Consider the following 18,042-nt stretch of genomic DNA (forward strand, 5'->3'; position numbering starts at 1 on the left):
TTTGCCTCTAAACTCCTTGAACGTCTTGTATTCTCTCGCTTGCTCCATTTTCTCAACACCTATTCTCTCCTAGACCCTCTACAATCTGGCTTCCGCACTGCTCACTCCACGGAAACAGCCCTCACTAAAATAACTGACGACCTCCATGCTGCCAAAGACAGAGGTCATTACACTCTGCTCATATTACTCGACCTCTCTGCAGCATTTGACACCGTGGACCACCCTCTTCTCCTTCACATTCTCCATACTCTTGGTATTCGGAACAAAGCTCTATCCTGGATCTCATCCTACCTCTCCCATCGTACTTTCAGTGTCTCTTCTGCTAACACCTCCTCCTCCTCTATTGATCTCTCGGTGGGGGTACCCCAGGGCTCTGTCCTGGGCCCTCTTCTCTTTTCTCTGTACACACTCTCTCTAGGTGACCTAATAACATCTTTTGAGTTTAAATATCACCTCTATGCTGACAACACACAAATATACTTTTCAACACCCGACCTTACACCTGCTATACAGACCAAGTTCTCTGCTATATCATCCTGGATGGCCCTCCGTCGCCTTAAACTCAACATGGCTTAAACAGAACTCCTCATACTTCCTCCCAAACCTGGCCCTACTACCTCCTTCCACATTACTGTTGGAACTACGATCATCCACCCAGTAGCCCAAGCACGCTGCCTAGGGGTTACACTCAACTCCTCTCTCACATTCGCCCCTCACATTCAAAACATTTCTAAAACCTGTCGCTTTTTCCTCCGCAATATAACTAAGATACGCCCTTTCCTCTGTTGCTCGACTGCTAAAACTCTGACTCAGGCCCTCATTCTCTCCCATCTTGATTACTGTAACCTCCTGCTGTCCGGCCTTCCTGCCTCTCACCTGTCTCCCCTACAATCTATCCTAAATGCTGCTGCCAGAATCACTCTACTCTTTCCTAGATCTGTCTCAGCATCTCCCCTCCTGAAATCCCTCTCCTGGCTTCCAATCAAATCCCGCATCTCACACTCCATTCTTCTCCTCACTTTTAAAGCTTTACACTCTTCTGTCCCTCCTTATATCTCAGCCCTAATTTCTTGCTATGCACCACCCCGACTCTTGCGTTCTGCTCAAGGATGTCTTCTACCCCCTTTTTATCTAAAGCCCTCTCCCGCCTTAAACCTTTTTCACTAACTGCCCCACACCTCTGGAATGCCCTTCCCCTCAGTACCCGACTAGCACCCTCTCTATCCACCTTAAGACATACTTGCTTAAAGAAGCATATGAATAGCACTGTGGATATTCTGAACACATGATACATAAAGCTTGGCCCCCTGCAGACGCACTTACCAGAACTCCCTCCTACTGTCTCTGTACGTTCTCCCCACCTACCAATTAGATTGTAAGCTCCTCGGGGCAGGGACTCCTCTTCCTTAATGTTATGTTTGTCTAAAGCACTTATTCCCATGATCTGTTATTTATATTATCTGTTATTTATTCGATTACCACATGTATTACTACTGTGAAGCGCTATGTACATTAATGGCGCTATATAAATAAAGACATACAATACAGTCCTCAAGAGCCCCCAACAGGTCAGGGTTTCAGGGCATCCCAGCTTCAGCACAGACTGCTGAAGCAAGGACTGATTGAGCCACCTGTGCTGAAGCAGGGATATCCTGAAAACCTGACCTGTTGGGGGGGGGGGGTCTTGAGGACCGGAGTTGAGAACCCCTGACTTAAATTGCAGCCTAGATAGCTTATGCGTAAATCCGGCACTGATGTCACCACAGCAGAGCATGTCTGTTCTACATTACCACACTTCTGGTTTCAACTCCCACTGCGTCTACTGAATACAGAATGTAGGCGACAGAGACTCCGGACAGCAGTGTATGTGATGTTATTGATCTCATTCTGTGTAACCACCACCAAATATTCTGTCACTCATGGTGTTTTCTGTTTGGTCACAGTTGCAAAACAGAAGAAGACATGGCACAGAAAGATCCTTTTCATCCTGGGATTACTATTTGCCTTGGGGATTGTTGCTTTAGTCACAACAGCAATAGTGCAGAATAAACATCTCCCAAAGAATACGAAGGTAATGCAAGCCATGTAATAGTGCGCTGTAATTACATTTAATGTCTGTTCATCAGTGCTGCAGGGACAGAAGAATGATTTGAGTGATAAACCCTATTTTAAATGGGAGACTTCCTCTATAAAGCATCCATTAAGTACTGTGTCAAGTGCAGTTAATACAGTATGAGGAGTGTGAGGGCTTTATTCTGCTCAGTATCACCAGGTATTACCTGTGCTAGCCCAGCACTTAATAAGAGCAGACATATCCAGTATTAGTATTCCTTATCTCTCTTTGTATTTGGTTTTCTTCATTGTGCAGCTATTGTATGTGATTTGTGAGAGAGAAAACAACACAATTAGTGTCATTTTGAGACCCAGTCTAACCTATTATTTACTGACTCTTGGAGGGAAGCCAAAGCTAAATGTTCTGGGGTTTGTAAGATAATATAAAGCATTATACAATTAGACATATATTGTATACAGTATATGTGTGTATATGTATGTGTGTATCTATCTATGTGTGTATATATCTATTTGTGTGTGTGTGTGTACTGTATATATGTATATATGTATATGTGTGTATATATATATATATATATATATATATATATATATATATATATATATACAGTGGTTGACAAATCACCAAAAAATCTACTCGCCACACAAAAAAATCTACTCGCCACCTAGTACCAAATGTGTGCTGCTTGGGCCAATATTTACTCGCCCTGGGGTTAAATCCACTCGCCCGGGGCGAGCAAATGTATAGGTTTGTCGAACACTGTATATATATATATATATATAAAATGGAAATATTACTGTAAGCTCATTTGCATGTCTTAGACAGGTCTGCAACCCTGCCTTTCACCATTATCACCCAGTACACAGTGCTTCCACGGCAGCACAGGATTCTGGGAAATGACATGCAAATGTCCCAGCTTACAGGGGACCATGTTATATGGTTTTGAAGCAAAAGGTGGAACTGTGTGCTCATTTGCATGTCATTTCCCAGAATCCCTTGCTGCAGTTTTTGTCACTTTTTTTACCCACCATAACTTAACTAAGTGTGGTATATATATTACTGTGTGTTTATGATTACCACAGTACAGTACACTCTGTATACTGTAATCTCTGAAAAATTCTCATGTTGGTTCATTTAAGAGGCATGACAACCTTCAACAAATCCAAACTTCTCCTGGCCCAACATAGATAGCAGACCGTTGAATTAATAGAGTAAAATAGAGCGTTACTCCTGTTTTGCAATGGAGGTGCCAGGAAAGGAAGCCCGGAAACTCTTGTAACATTTAACGCAGATAAAATGTGATGGAGGTATGGAGTAATATTTGCTTTGGTGCAGAACTAGATAACCCTTTGTAAACTCCCTCCCCCCAACTCCCCCAGTAGTGTGTGTATCTGAGACTCTTTCCCGGTATTAGTTGATCAATTGCCGTTTCTTTTTTTCAGTATGGCATTGTGCTAGATGCTGGCTCCTCCCATACCAGCCTGTATATATATGAATGGCCAGCTGAGAAGGAAAACGACACAGGAGTTGTACAACAGGTAGAAGACTGTAAAGTGGAAGGTTAGTGACACATAACAATTTGTGTGTCTCCGTCCTAAAAAAAATGTCTCCTCACTAGAGTTTTAGCACCAGGTGTTGGAACCGTTACCAGTACATTTACACTCAACATTACGTTTCGCTAGATCATGTTACACAGGGGTGGGCAACTCCAGTTCTCAAGGGCCACCAACAGGTCAGGTTTTCAGGATATCCCTGCTTCAGCACAGGTGGCTCAATTGATTGAGCCATCTGTGCTGAAGCAGGGAGATCCTGAAAGACCTGCAGGGATATCTTGAAAACCTGACCTGTTGGTGTACCTTGAGGACTGGAGTTGTACACCCCTGTTCTAACATGCAGGTCAATAACTAGCATATAGACGAAATTGTGTGTTTACCTTTCTTTAATACACACAGCCGTGGTTGATTAATGCGAATTGAAACTCACATGTAAGGTCTTACTTTTAAAATTAATTACAAACCTGTAAATACCAAACTACATGTTCATTTGGTCAAAATAATCCTGGTACAGATCCACAGGTCAGCAGCAGGTCAGTGTGTGTCATTGCCGAAAACATTTATTGTATGTCTCTTGAGCAATGTCAGATCTATATATATCTATCTATAACTATATATCTATATACAGTATGTCTTTATTTATATATCACCATTAATGTACATAGCGCTTCACAGCAGTAATACACGTGACAATCATATAAATAATAAATAATATAAATAACACAAAGGGGAGAAGCGCTTCAGTCATAACAGTAGCATTTAGGAAAAGGAGTCCTTGCTCCGAAGAGCTTACAATCTAATTGGTAGGTAGAAAGAACGTACAGAAACAGTAGGAAGGCGTTCTGGTAAGTGCGTCTGCAAGGGGGCCAAGGTTAATGTATGAAGTGTTAATTATCAGCCATGGAGCTACTCATATGCTTCCTTAAGCAGGTGTGTTTTGAGGTGGGTCTTAAAGGTGGATAGAGAGTGTGCTAGTCGGATATATATATATATATCTATATATATATATATATCTATATATATATATAGATATATATATATATATCATCTAAAGACCAAACTGACAAATAAATTAATTAGCAGACCCATGTAAACCATGAATAAAGAAATATATATGGTCATCAGCTTCTGTAACGGCCGTTCTCTGATCCACAATGTTAATTAAAAGAAAAGCTTGGGTTTCTTGGGGAATGTTGCTAGGGCCCTTATTCATTAGGCTGTGAAGCCTCTTCCTGGTGTTGGAGAAGAGCTCAGCTCTATTCAAATGACCAGAAGTACAGTTATTTCCAGCATAGGGAAGCAGCCTCGCAGGATATCAAATAAAACAGACGTGTCCATAACGCTGTGTTAGGAAAGGGTTTTAATCCCATTCTCATTTGAATGGGGGTAATCACGTCTGTACTAGGAAGCAGCTTCACAATTGACTGAATATGACTTTACCCCTGTTTGTTATGATGAGAAGCCACTTCCCTGCGCTGGAGAACATTGTGGGTTGCAATAATTTGAATAGATCTGATTTCTTCTCCAACATGGGGTGGGGAGAAGATTTACAGCATGTCAAAAAAGAAAATTGAATGCTCTTTTAATAGTATGTGCCTTTTCTCCCTAAAAGGGCTTGGTATATCTAGTTATTCCCGGGAGCCAGCCAAAGCCGGGCCATCTCTCCTGACTTGCATGAACAGAGCCAGAAATGTGATTCCAGAGAGTCGACAAAGGGAGACACCAGTTTATTTAGGGGCCACCGCTGGCATGCGGCTGCTCAGGTATAATACTATTCTGATTTTAAAATTGTACTCAGTAATGTTTATTGTTTTTAACATGATGTGATGTATCCAATACAGCCGGGGTGCTCAACTCAAGGCCTCAAGACTCCCCAACAGGTCAGGTTTTCAGGATATCCCAGCTTCGGCACAGGTGGCTCAATCAGAGGCTCTGATTGTGCCACTTGTGCTGAAACAGGGACTGATTGAGCTGCCTGTGCTGAAGCAAGGACTGATTGAGCTACCTATGTTGAAGCAGGGATATCCTGAAAACCTGACCTGTTGGAGGGGGGGGGGGGGGGAGGGGCCTTGAGGACTGGAGTTGAGCGCCCCTGCCACACATTACCAGTAATGAACGTTTGGAATAGATCCTAATGATTCACTAACTCCTTTTTATATCAGGTTACAGTGCTTCTCTGAGTACAACCTGCAATCTGATAAGTGGTGGTATCCGTCCATAACAGGCTTTCTTAACATAACTCTGGATGAATCTACGAAACTTAATTGGGGTTGTCATTTTTTAAACTTAAACTATTTTTTTTATTAAAGCTTGTTATGACTAGTGAGCTAACCACAGACAGCATGTTAACAGACAGCATGTTTGCATTGGCGCTAATCTCCCAAACCTAATTGTACAAGTAGGGTTCGTGGCATTTACCTGACTATTTAAGAGGGCACATTAATCAAAACGTATATGTCCAGGCTGTTTCAGGTCCAACAGGAAGCATTGAAGAATGTGAACAAAAATGTATATAAAATAATAATACAATAGATATATAATATCTGGGGGAAAAACAGCAACTTGCTGAGATTCAACTATCTGCTTCTATTTGCAAAGTTATCAGCAAGTGTTAAAATGGGGCGGTTTGTTTGCTTGCCTATACAAACGGCAAGAATACCTAGTATGAGATTTCTGGTTGTGATAACTAGCTGAGATCAGGAATAAAACGGATATCTAGGCAGTGAAGAGCACGTACAGGACACCACAACGGCCTCAAAGAACCATTTGTCGTATGGGTGTAATAATAGAAGAATTGTTGTGCATGGGGTTGTTAAACATACCTTTGTATCCCGTGCAGGCTAGAGAACCCCACGTTGGCTGATGAGGTCCTGTCATCGGTGGACAACACGCTGCGCTCCTCTCCCTTCGATTTTCAGGGTGCTCGAATAATCACAGGGCAAGAAGAAGGAGCGTATGGCTGGATCACAATTAACTATCTACTAGGCAACTTCATACAAGTTAGTAGTACCTGCCGTCCGTATCGGTAATCTACAGTATGTAGTGCAGTAGTTCTCAAATCCCTCCTCGGGGAGCACTGATCACACCAGTTGTATTAATAACCATTGCAATTACACCCAGGTGCTGATGTGCATGCGAATCGGAGGGCTTGTTAGTTGTCCCAAAAGCCTGGTCTTGCTCAAGACAATGAGCAGAGGCTCGAGAATCACTAACGTAGTGCACAAGCTTTATATTGCACACAGTCGTGCTAAGTAAAAATGGTAAAATAGATCATTTTGATCAGACTTTTTTTATTTTATTTCTGGTGTTACAGTGTTCAAGTTGGTTAAATATTTTACCAAATTCTAAAAGTTCTGGAACATTCGGAGCACTGGACCTCGGCGGAGCCTCAACGCAGATAACCTTTGCATCGGATGAAGAGATTGAATCACAAGATAATTCATTGCACTTTCGGCTGTACGGTAAATCGTACAACGTCTACACACACAGCTTCCTGTGTTACGGGAAGGACCAAGCTCTTCGTCTTCAACTGGCTAACACTATACAGGTGGGGCTATAGTTACAATTCTTCACGGTGTATTAGTGGATCACATCCAATCAAGTGCCATTTAATTTAGTTAGAGCACTACTTTAACATACATGGATCCAACTATGCATTTAAAAATATGACCTACACTTTCCTTTTTACTGTGATAACTTACATATTTGTGCAACCGTTAAAACGTTATCCACAGAGGGTGGAAATTATTACCAATATGTTGCACCTATTAAGGATGATTGCCATTCTGATTTATCTAATCATTCCTTAGGCTCCAGTGATAGCTACTGCCAAGTTAAATATATATACTGTATGTTGCATTGCAAGGCTCTCAACTCATCTGCTCCTCCCTACATATCAACTTGATCTCGCGCTTTGCCCCTGCTCGTCTCCTGCGATCTACCCATAACTGTCTCCTTTCTACCTCTACTGCTGTTGTCTTAAAACCAGTTTCCCCTCACTGCCCATTACATGTGGAACACCCTTGCACTCGGTTTACACCAAGCACCGTCTCTCTCCACCTTTAAAACTATCCTTAAAACTCACCTCTTAAATGAAGCATTTCACTGGCCTAGACTCCGGTCTACTGTCCCACACCCACAGTCACTCCTACCAACGACTGCCATGTACTGCACTTATTCCCTCATCTGCCGTCTCTGTAAGTCTCCCATCATAGCACTTACATTTCCTTTCCTATTGTCTGATCTTATTTGTTGCACTTATTGTATTATAATTCCCTGTACTGTCTTGTCTCTCTTGTAAGGCTCTAAGTACAGCTGGGAGCGCTATATACATAAAGATGTACACACATTACAGACTAAATATCTGAACAGCAGTAGAAGTTTTAAAGGCAAACTTTTTACTGCATCTAGTAACTGAGAAATTATCACAGAAACAAACTATTTACTTAACCTAGACCAGGCATTTTATTTATTCATTTATAAAATGTTTTACCTGGAAGTAATACATTGAGAGTTACCTCTTGTTTTCAAGTATGTCCTGGGCACAGAGTTATGATGACAATACATGGTTACATTAGGTGATCAGAACTATACAGGGTTCCCCCTTCCATTGCATCCAATCACACAATTGCAACGGTTTTTATTACATTTTGTTTGACCTCAGATTGTAAAATCCATGTTGTATTATAACACTTGCTCCAAATAACTGGTATATTTTAGTGTCAAGAGAGAACTATAGAAAGGGACCTCGCTCAGACCCCTAGAAGGTAGAGGCGTGCTGCCTGGGGATGGGCTAGATAGATAATAAATGTGTATCGAGAGTGATACACCAAAGAATCCCCTTTAGATAGGCGCACTGCAGACCTGAAAATAAAGACGGTCAGGGGTAGGATGTTGTGTGTATAAATAAAAAAACTTTATTAAATATTAGTGTAATAGTGTACATAAAACAGTGTATAGTGCTGTACTATACACTGACTAATAATAGACTGCTGTTGGTCTATGTCAACCTCCGTCAAGCGTCTCACTGTGCTCCCATTAGTTCTGTCTCCCTTGAAGTGTGAAAATCTTGGCAGATGCTCTAAATGTCAATAATCTAGATGGGTTATTGTAACCTTATGACATATTGGTAGGTATAGGCTCTACCGAGACTAACAGAGAAATTCACGCAGCACATCAACGTAATGTGCACACTGCGCATGCGTCATGTAAGTTAAAACAGTAGAGTCTGTTTATATGCGAGTTGCGCATGCGCCGGGGCAGTGCGTAACGTAAATGTTTGGACGGCCCGTATAAGGTTGGTAACGGGTAAAGGGAGTACTGGGTGTCGAGGAAATGTTCAATAGTGATTACACATAGTGACACACAGAGCGTTGTGCCTATGGATCACTATAGATCGTAGTTTGATATGAACCCAGTATATATGCGTATTCTTTGTACATTGGTGCGTTCATGTGTCAAAGTTTGTGCTGTATCTGGTATAGTGTGCGTCTCAAACGGGCGTAGGTACGAGGATGCTGTGCATCTTTAGTAGCAGGAGTAGTGAAAAATAGTAAGCGCAGGTCTGGGCTGCTTGGTAATATTTTCAACGGGGATTTTTGGTGCCCATGTGACCGCAGAGCTGCTCACTCGTAAACTGCTGCAATTTGAGAAATGGTATAGCACACGAGACCTAGGTAGTCAGAGCAGCTGTGTCTATACAGGGCTGCATGGAAAAAACATGCACGATAGTATTTAAAGCAGGCAGGCTATTTTGATAGTGAATAGCAAGTGCTGCCCTGTAGCATCACTGACACCTCTTTAAATGGGTGTATCAAATGAAAGTTAGACACAGGTCAGCGCACTAGAGGAGCTAGTAGAGATAGCTGGCGTGGTAAGGTATGAATCATACAGCTAAAGACCTAAAGGGTCACATGGGCACCAAAAATCCCCGTTGAAAATATTACCAAGCAGCCCAGACCTGCGCTTACTATTTTTCACTACTCCTGCTACTAAAGATGCACAGCATCCTCGTACCTACGCCCGTTTGAGACGCACACTATACCAGATACAGCACAAACTTTGACACATGAACGCACCAATGTACAAAGAATACGCATATATACTGGGTTCATATCAAACTACGATCTATAGTGATCCATAGGCACAACGCTCTGTGTGTCACTATGTGTAATCACTATTGAACATTTCCTCGACACCCAGTACTCCCTTTACCCGTTACCAACCTTATACGGGCCGTCCAAACATTTACGTTACGCACTGCCCTGGCGCATGCGCAACTCGCATATAAACAGACTCTACTGTTTTAACTTACATGACGCATGCGCAGTGTGCACATTACGTTGATGTGCTGCGTGAATTTCTCTGTTAGTCTCGGTAGAGCCTATACCTACCAATATGTCATAAGGTTACAATAACCCATCTAGATTATTGACATTTAGAGCATCTGCCAAGATTTTCACACTTCAAGGGAGACAGAACTAATGGGAGCACAGTGAGACGCTTGACGGAGGTTGACATAGACCAACAGCAGTCTATTATTAGTCAGTGTATAGTACAGCACTATACACTGTTTTATGTACACTATTACACTAATATTTAATAAAGTTTTTTTATTTATACACACCACATCCTACCCCTGACCGTCTTTATTTTCAGGTCTGCAGTGCGCCTATCTAAAGGGGATTCTTTGGTGTATCACTCTCGATACACATTTATTATATATTTTAGTGTCAAAATGAATCCAATAAATTGTCAAATCTACAGGATGGGCCCCAAAAATGCTGAACTTCCTCTCCTTTTTTGAAATGTACTTTCTGAGCATCTGCTGGCACATATTGCTATTGATTATCAGCTAATTAATATATTGCCATTGCATGGCATATTGAGAATATAAGGTTGGACATATTTATTAAAATCTTTCATGCATTAAGATATTATAATTTTCAGTAAGGCCGGGGGTGGCCAACTTTAGTCCTCAAGGGCCACCAACAGGTCAGGTTTTCAGAATATCCCTGCTTCAGCACAGGTGGCTCAATCAGTGGCTCTGTCAACAACCTGTTGTTGGCACCTGAGGACTGGAGTTGGCCACCCCTGAAATAGGATCTAATTAAATAAAAACATCAATTGTAACTTCCCCATGGTTGGGAAATAAATAATTTATTTTGTGGTGTTTGCTGCTCTAATTTTAAGATGCTGTTAAAATAGCTATGTAATCCTTATTTAACATCGCTTTGATTGAATGTATGCTGGGTAGTCCATCAACATCTCACTTGGTGTAAATAATGAGTCTCTGTCTATTGTAGACTGCAGAAAATGCCACCCTTTTGGATCCATGCTTTAACTTGGGATATCAAAGGAATACAAGCACAAATGACATCTTCAATAGCCCCTGCATATCTGAGCACAGGATACCAGCAGCACCGATGAACATTGAGATCAGAGGGACTGGAAATTACCAGCTATGCAAGCAGAACATCCAAACAATCTTCAATAAAACCCATTGCAGTTACTCACAATGCTCTTTCAATGGGATTTTCCAACCAATGCTGCAAGGGAAATTTGGGGTGAGTATATGTTAGCAGTTGTTCATATCTCAACATTAAGTAGTTCTCTCATATTGGTTTGACACACACTACCATATTTTTAATCCCTAGAATTCAATATGAAAACCCTTATAGGCCAGGAACACTCTTATGGGGGAATCGCTGGCAAATAAAGAGCCAGTGACACAGCCACAAAGATACATGAACCTGGAGGGTCGAAGGCAAGGACCAATAACCATACATATGTGTTGATTAGGGAAGACATGGTGAAAAAAGGTAAAGGGTGGTTAATGCCGCAAAATGCCCTTATTTGCCATGACACTTACATTTCCATTGTGCTGGCCACAGCTATAAGCAAAAGTGCTAATCATTTCCTGTATTTATATGTAATATCACGTAGCACTTACAGGCAGATAAAGGGGCCATATTTACTAAGCAGTATTGTGCCTTAAGACACCTTCCAACACCGGAATGTGTTTTAGGGCAGAAAACTGCTCAGTAAATATGGGTCAAAGGGATTTACCGAAAACACTGGGATTTAGACTGGGCCGTGAGAGGGAGCGGCTCAGTGAGTAAAGACCCTGACTGATAACAATGACACTGAGTTGGAAGCAGGGGAGCCTGATTCAATTCCCGGTGTCAGCTACTTGTGACCTTGGGGAAGTCACTTTATCTCCCTGTGCCTCAGGCACCAAAAACATAGATTGTAAGCTCACCTGGGGAGGGGCTGTGTCTGTAACATTCCTATGTGCTGCTTATCACGCACTCTTCTGTAATTGTGACGTGCTTTGAGTCCCATTTAGAGAGCTGTGCTATATAAAATGAAGTTATTTTGTATTTAACACTAAATAGTTTTGTAATGAGCCCCCACATGGTGGTCTCCAATATATTCCCACCGTTGTGTTTTGTTATTTTAAAAAAGTGATTTGTCACAATTCTCTGCTACTCTGTAAAGGGTTAATTCACCTGCTCTGTCATCTGTCGCCATATAATATACAAATATCTTGTTGCCAGGAGCACTCAATGTTCTCCTATCAATGTGGAGTATGTCTCTTACACCACAGGCATTCTCTGCTTTCTATTTTGTGATGGACTTTCTAAAACTGACCAACGACAAAGTCTCTCTTGACACGATGAAAGAGATGGTAACAAGACACTGTAATAGACCTTGGCATGAGGTAAGTAAGTGCAGAACACAGGATGCCTGCGCTTAAATCTTGCATTTAGGAGTAACTTGCGCATCCACAGATAACTTAAAAGGCTCATTCTATATCAGCAGAAGTGACCCATTTGGCTGTTTTCGACCAAGCTTCCCGATCGACCCCTAATATACTGTAGAACAGGGGTAGCCAACTCCAGTCCTTAAGAGCTACCACAAGTTCAGGAATTCAGGATATCCGTGCTTCAGCACGCATGGCTCAGTAAGTGGCTTAGTCAAAGACTGAGCCATCTGTGCTGAAGCAGGAATATCCATAAAACCTGACCTGTTGGTGACCCTTGAGGACTGGTCTTGTTTACCCCTGATGTACAATATGTCCTGTGTGTAATACCTGGAAGGTCTTGTTTCGATTGGTTCAACTTCCTATAATCTCAGTCTCGAGATGGGGCTGGGAACCATTGCAATTTAGTGGCTACATTGATCAAATCAGATATAGCAGTTAGTGCCAAATATATACAACAACACATGATGGCAGAGGCATTGTGTAGTGAATAAAATGTTGGTTTTGAATACATAAACCTGTGGTTTCAATCCCTATTTTGGCCTCTGTCACTCTGCGTGATCTTACTATGTAAATTATTTTATGTCCCTGTGTTTTTTTGAGCAAGAGACACATCTCAGTGTTTCTTTCCTACAGTAGTTCAATAAAAAAAAAGACAAATGTTGGGATAGAGTGTCATAATTTGATTCAGTCCACACTAATGTTTACTGTTTCCTGGGTTGGGTTCTACTAACCGTTACACGGTCTAAACCAAGACTGGGCCACTGATTGAGCCACCTGTGCTGAAGCAGGGATATCCTGAAAACCTGACCTGTTTATGGCCCTTGCGGACTGGAGTTGCTCATCCCTGGTCTAACCACTTTCTTATATACTGATGTTTCTGGGGGCAATATTGGTGAAGTTATTTAACCGAAAAGGGTGCCATGTTATTGTATGACAGTAATGGTTTCTTTCTTGCTGTTAAGGTAAAAAAAGAGTTTCCAAAAATCAAGGATAAGTACCTCAGTGAATATTGTTTTTCTGGAACCTACATTCTGTCCCTTCTTGAACTTGGATATGGTTTTAACGAAGAAAACTGGAATGATATCAGTTTCTTAGGAAAGGTAATAATTATGATATTTACACTTGGTGGAATAGAATACTAAAGATAAAGAAAAAGTAATTAACAGCTTGTTATGATGTGTGTGTTTGTGTCTGAGATTGTAAGCTCTTCGGAGCAGGGTCTCCTTTTCTAAATATTACTTTTATGTCTGAAGCACATCTTCTCATTATACTGTATGTTATTTGTATTACTTGTTATTTATATGATTGTCACGTGTATTACTGCTGTGAAGCGCTATGTACATTAATGGTACTATATAAATAAAGACACATACATACTATTATTCTACATACTATTATAGACACAAACATACACATTAATCCTTCTAAAAAACTAAAGAGGACAGCGCGGGCTCCATAGTGTAAATAGTAAAAGGCTTATTACCACAATGCTAAAATCAGGTCACTCACAACAAATCAGTAGAATAAGCGCCTTGGACAAAAAGCTCTGGTATCCTGTGATTCTTCTGCCGGTACGGAGCTCATATCTTGCAGTTACAAGCGTGCACTGGTCTTCCGCATACACAGCCAGGTAGCTTCAGTAGTGTGCGTCCACACAACGGTCCCCCGGCACAATGGTATCTGCACTTCCAATTCCGCAGCCCCCTTCCGTAGTAGCAGGTAGAAGGTAAAGACAGGTTCCAGGCTCAGCCAAAAGAGCGTTTTAACCCTTACGCATTTCGTCGCTTGGGTAGTGGCGACTTCATCAGAGAGTAGAAAAATGTGTGAGTCCTCATGACTTATATAGTCCAAGTATATTGATTAATTAGTATTAGTAATTAGAACATATTAATCCTTGAAGTACTGGATCGGTTAAGAACATCATGCAGAACCGTTTCATCAATTCTACCTTTTGAAACCATGACCCTACCAGTTTTAGAGGTTTCAAGTTGAGCCTGTTTTATGTAGCATACTAGGTCAACTGCAACTTGTAAAGCATTGCATACATTTTTGATGCTATATAAATAAAAATATACATGCATACGCTGACCTTCAGGTATAGGTAAGGGAAATGTATCTAAACTGCTATTCTACCAGAGGTGGAGGTAAGCAGTGCACACCCAAACACGGAATGAAGTAAAAATTATAATTAGGAACCTAATGGAGTTAAATAACACTTTTTTACATTTGTTTTCGTATGGGAAAAAAAAAAAAAAACGATTATTATAGAATGTATTCTAAAATGTATTACTAAAAAAAACGATATTTATAAGAAATAATTAAATACAATTCTGAGACCCCCTGCAGTTAGGGATTATACCTAATACAGCCATGATAGAATATGGTATTTGTTTTTTTTTTGTGCTATTTTGTGCAGTAAGACCCTTTTATCTGTCTTTGCTGATACAGATCAGAGGCAGCGACGCTGGGTGGACTCTCGGGTACATGCTAAACCTGACAAATATGATCCCTGCTGAGCTGCCTCCTTCCCCTCCGTTGTCTCATGGCGGTTACATCGGACTCATGGCGTTCTTCTCCCTTTTATTAATCTTCATCCTTTTGACTTGCTGGTTGAGTTTCCGGAAACCAAGGTGTCTACAAAAGGGTATCATTTAGAAGCAACATCACGGGAGATGGATCCTACACACACCATTGACTGTAGATTTACATGATCTCAGAGACTCTTACAGTCGAGAGCATAGAGTCTGCCTCTACCATCAGTAACTTACAGTACCTTGTATAAGTGCATTGAACTTGAACATGAAATAAGGAATCCTGCAATTTGGAACAATCTATGCTTCTCTATTAAAAAAAACATGGAACTGAACTGTAGTTCTTGAACGGGTCCTTATCAACGTCAGATTTATGAAACATGTTGTAACATTGTCTTCTCAAGATGGATACAAAGGAAGACTGTGAGTAGGTGACTACAACCAATGAAAGGACCAAGAAGACATGACAGAAACTGATCTCAGGTTACATCGTACAGTTAGCTCTGTTATTGTATTTTTTTTATAAGTCTTTATCATTTTTTATGCATTTCTTTGTCCTTGTCAAGAAAGCCATATCTCACTATTACCGTTGGTGTACTCCGAATCACAGTAAGTTTATGGAAAACAAACTCCAGCTTTCTTGAATTGACCAGACACTGTGTCCCCGCTTCATGTGAAGTATGTGAACTGTTTTTTTTTTATGTTTAGTGGCTGGGCGCATTCGTCACTAGTTCAATGCGTGATTGTTCAGATATTAAGAGGTTTCATGCTTGTTATTGTGTATTCAACGTACAAAATAATTATAATTCTTAGAGAAGTTGATCAGGTTGCTTGGGTAATTAAGCTGTACAGTGCAGAAAGGGTCCGAAATGCGCATAACTTTCTTCCTGCCTGGTTATTAATGTGATTTTGCCTGTGCACTGCTGAGGCTATTAATTACATATTGAGCACAACTTATGTTCGCTTACAATTAGCACTGGCACTGTAGCATGTCAAATTTTAAGAAATGTGTTTATCAAATTTCAAGTAGAAGGTCACGAAAAGCACCTCAGATTAAAAAAAAAAGCTAACTTCCACGGGTGCCCAGTAATTCAGTTTAAAGAAGCAAACACTGATGCAACTAAATACATTTAAACTGGCATTCTGGTGCAAAAAAAAATAGCATTGTGTTTATTATAACATATCAATGTTTCAGTGCAGGACCTGGTTCAAAATCTTGACAAATGTCTGTGCTGTAGACCCAAACATTGATCTGTTATAATAGACGCGACACCCCTTTCCCCCTGGAGTGCATGTTTATTAGTTTTCTTTATCAAGTGTCACACATTATATGGCAGGGGGTACACAACTTGATACATCCCACTAACTCCACCTAATGCTCCATGCAACTATTCCTTAAAATCCACGCTGACCCAAGCATGGCAAAATCAGGGCAATGCAGCTGCATACATCAATTCCAGGAGGCATGTAGTGCCAAATATTTTCTTTGCACACATTTCAAAATAAAGTGAACTTTTTAGCACTTTGAATTATAGCCATAAGGAAAATAGTTATACGTACCTGAATGCCCAGGTAGATAGCCATGTATTTGACAGACAGGAAAAGTTATCACAATGCATCTGTTGCTCACACCGCACTTTGACCTGAGCACACATACAAAAGAAGAGCCCTTTGAGTCCCATTCTCATATTGAATAGTCGCATCGTTTAAAGGGACATGAGTGGTAACCACCAGGAGTAAAATAGTTATTTGAAGATATGTCTGTGTGCCCTGCATTAAAGTTATGTTAAGTTGGTTTCTGATGCTCTAAGTTGTCAGGAGTGGCCAACACCAGTCCTCAGGGGCCACCAACAGGTCAGGTTTTCAGGATATCCCTGCTTAATCACAGGTGGCTCAATCAGTGACTCTGTCAATGTCTACGCCACTGATTGAGCCACCTGTGCTGAAGCAGTCAGTGACTGAGCCACTGATTGAGCCACCTGTGCTGAGGCAGGGATATTCTGAAATCCTGACCTGTTGGTGGCCATTGAGGACTGGAGTTGGCCACTCCTGCTCTAAGTAGTAAGTGGTAATATTGGGGTAATGTAATGAAGGGTCAAATTCCCTATGGTCAGATTATGAACTGCTTCTTGAAATATTTAACCACTTCAGGGGAGGAAGTGTCTACATGCCGTGCATTAAAGCAACGTAATGCTGACCCCTTCTGCACCCGAAATATCGTTCTATTTTATACAAGCCACATTAGATTAGAGTGCAGGGTTGCGCAAACTGTGGGGTGCGAGATTTGTTAGGGGGTTGCGGCGGTTGCGGCGGCCCCGTGCTCTTCCTTAAAACATTTTCATTAAATGCTAGGGGATCGCGTGAGGCCTCTGTAACTTCCCTTACCTCGTCTCCGGCGACACGTCGACATGGCAACACTGCGTCAAATGACGTAGCGGGGTCGTGTAACGCCACGTGACCCTGAGGCGTCATTTGAAGCCAGAGACAAGGTGGGGGGGGGGGGGGGGAGTGCAGGCAGGGGGCACAGGGGGGAAAGTTTGCGCTCCCCTGGATTAGATTATGTACTAACAAGAAATATGTGTAAGTAAATAATAGAAACAATATCAATTAAAAATACTATTGTTAGCTGATATATATAAACGTAAGTAACTTTAAACAATTTGAACCAAAGACTATTACTTGGAATTCTAATCTATTGATGAAAAATGAAGTTTCAATTAATTATTCTGAATTGTGAAATATATATTTTAGGTTATTTTACAATGATCAAACTAGTTTTTTTTCCTCCAGGCAGCAGAGCGTTTTAGGAGCCTGAAAAGTATATATATACTGTTTTTTTCTCTCCAAATTGTGTATGCAAATTGTAGATGGATATTACAGATAAGCATTAGATAGACACGTGTGAAACTATGACCCTCTATAGATACGGTCCTGATGACACATGAAAATAAAATAAATAATAGATATTGCATTCTGCAAATCAGTCTAAGTCTTTATACAACAAGCTTTGAAAACATCTTCCAGAACCTGGAGAAAAGTTCAAATCTATTCATTTAAATGGAGTTAAACTCATCATCCGCACATCAGAGACCTCTCTATACTGAACATCATATTAAATAG

At 41.0% G+C, this 18,042-nt stretch overlaps 1 protein-coding gene across 3 annotated transcripts in view; it reads left to right on the forward strand.

The window, feature by feature from the left end:
* Window positions 1-16,064, forward strand: part of ENTPD1 (ectonucleoside triphosphate diphosphohydrolase 1) — a 59,708-nt gene extending 43,644 nt beyond the window's left edge. For 2 of the 3 annotated variants that reach the window (XM_075612290.1, XM_075612289.1), the window contains 8 exons: window positions 3,514-3,631; window positions 5,237-5,387; window positions 6,464-6,623; window positions 6,938-7,171; window positions 10,929-11,189; window positions 12,233-12,346; window positions 13,354-13,491; window positions 14,840-16,064. In XM_075612290.1, the coding sequence (XP_075468405.1) occupies window positions 5,299-5,387; window positions 6,464-6,623; window positions 6,938-7,171; window positions 10,929-11,189; window positions 12,233-12,346; window positions 13,354-13,491; window positions 14,840-15,046 (1,203 nt within the window). In that variant the 5' untranslated portion in view covers window positions 3,514-3,631; window positions 5,237-5,298 and the 3' untranslated portion in view covers window positions 15,047-16,064. Of the gene's footprint in view, window positions 1-1,943; window positions 2,072-3,513; window positions 3,632-5,236; window positions 5,388-6,463; window positions 6,624-6,937; window positions 7,172-10,928; window positions 11,190-12,232; window positions 12,347-13,353; window positions 13,492-14,839 lie in introns of all 3 variants that reach the window. The other variant, XM_075612288.1, reaches the window with a different exon arrangement.
* The last annotated feature ends 1,978 nt before the right edge of the window (window positions 16,065-18,042 follow it).

The sequence above is a fragment of the Ascaphus truei genome, chromosome 8 (assembly GCF_040206685.1).
Source record: "Ascaphus truei isolate aAscTru1 chromosome 8, aAscTru1.hap1, whole genome shotgun sequence".
Taxonomy (NCBI): domain Eukaryota; kingdom Metazoa; phylum Chordata; class Amphibia; order Anura; family Ascaphidae; genus Ascaphus; species Ascaphus truei.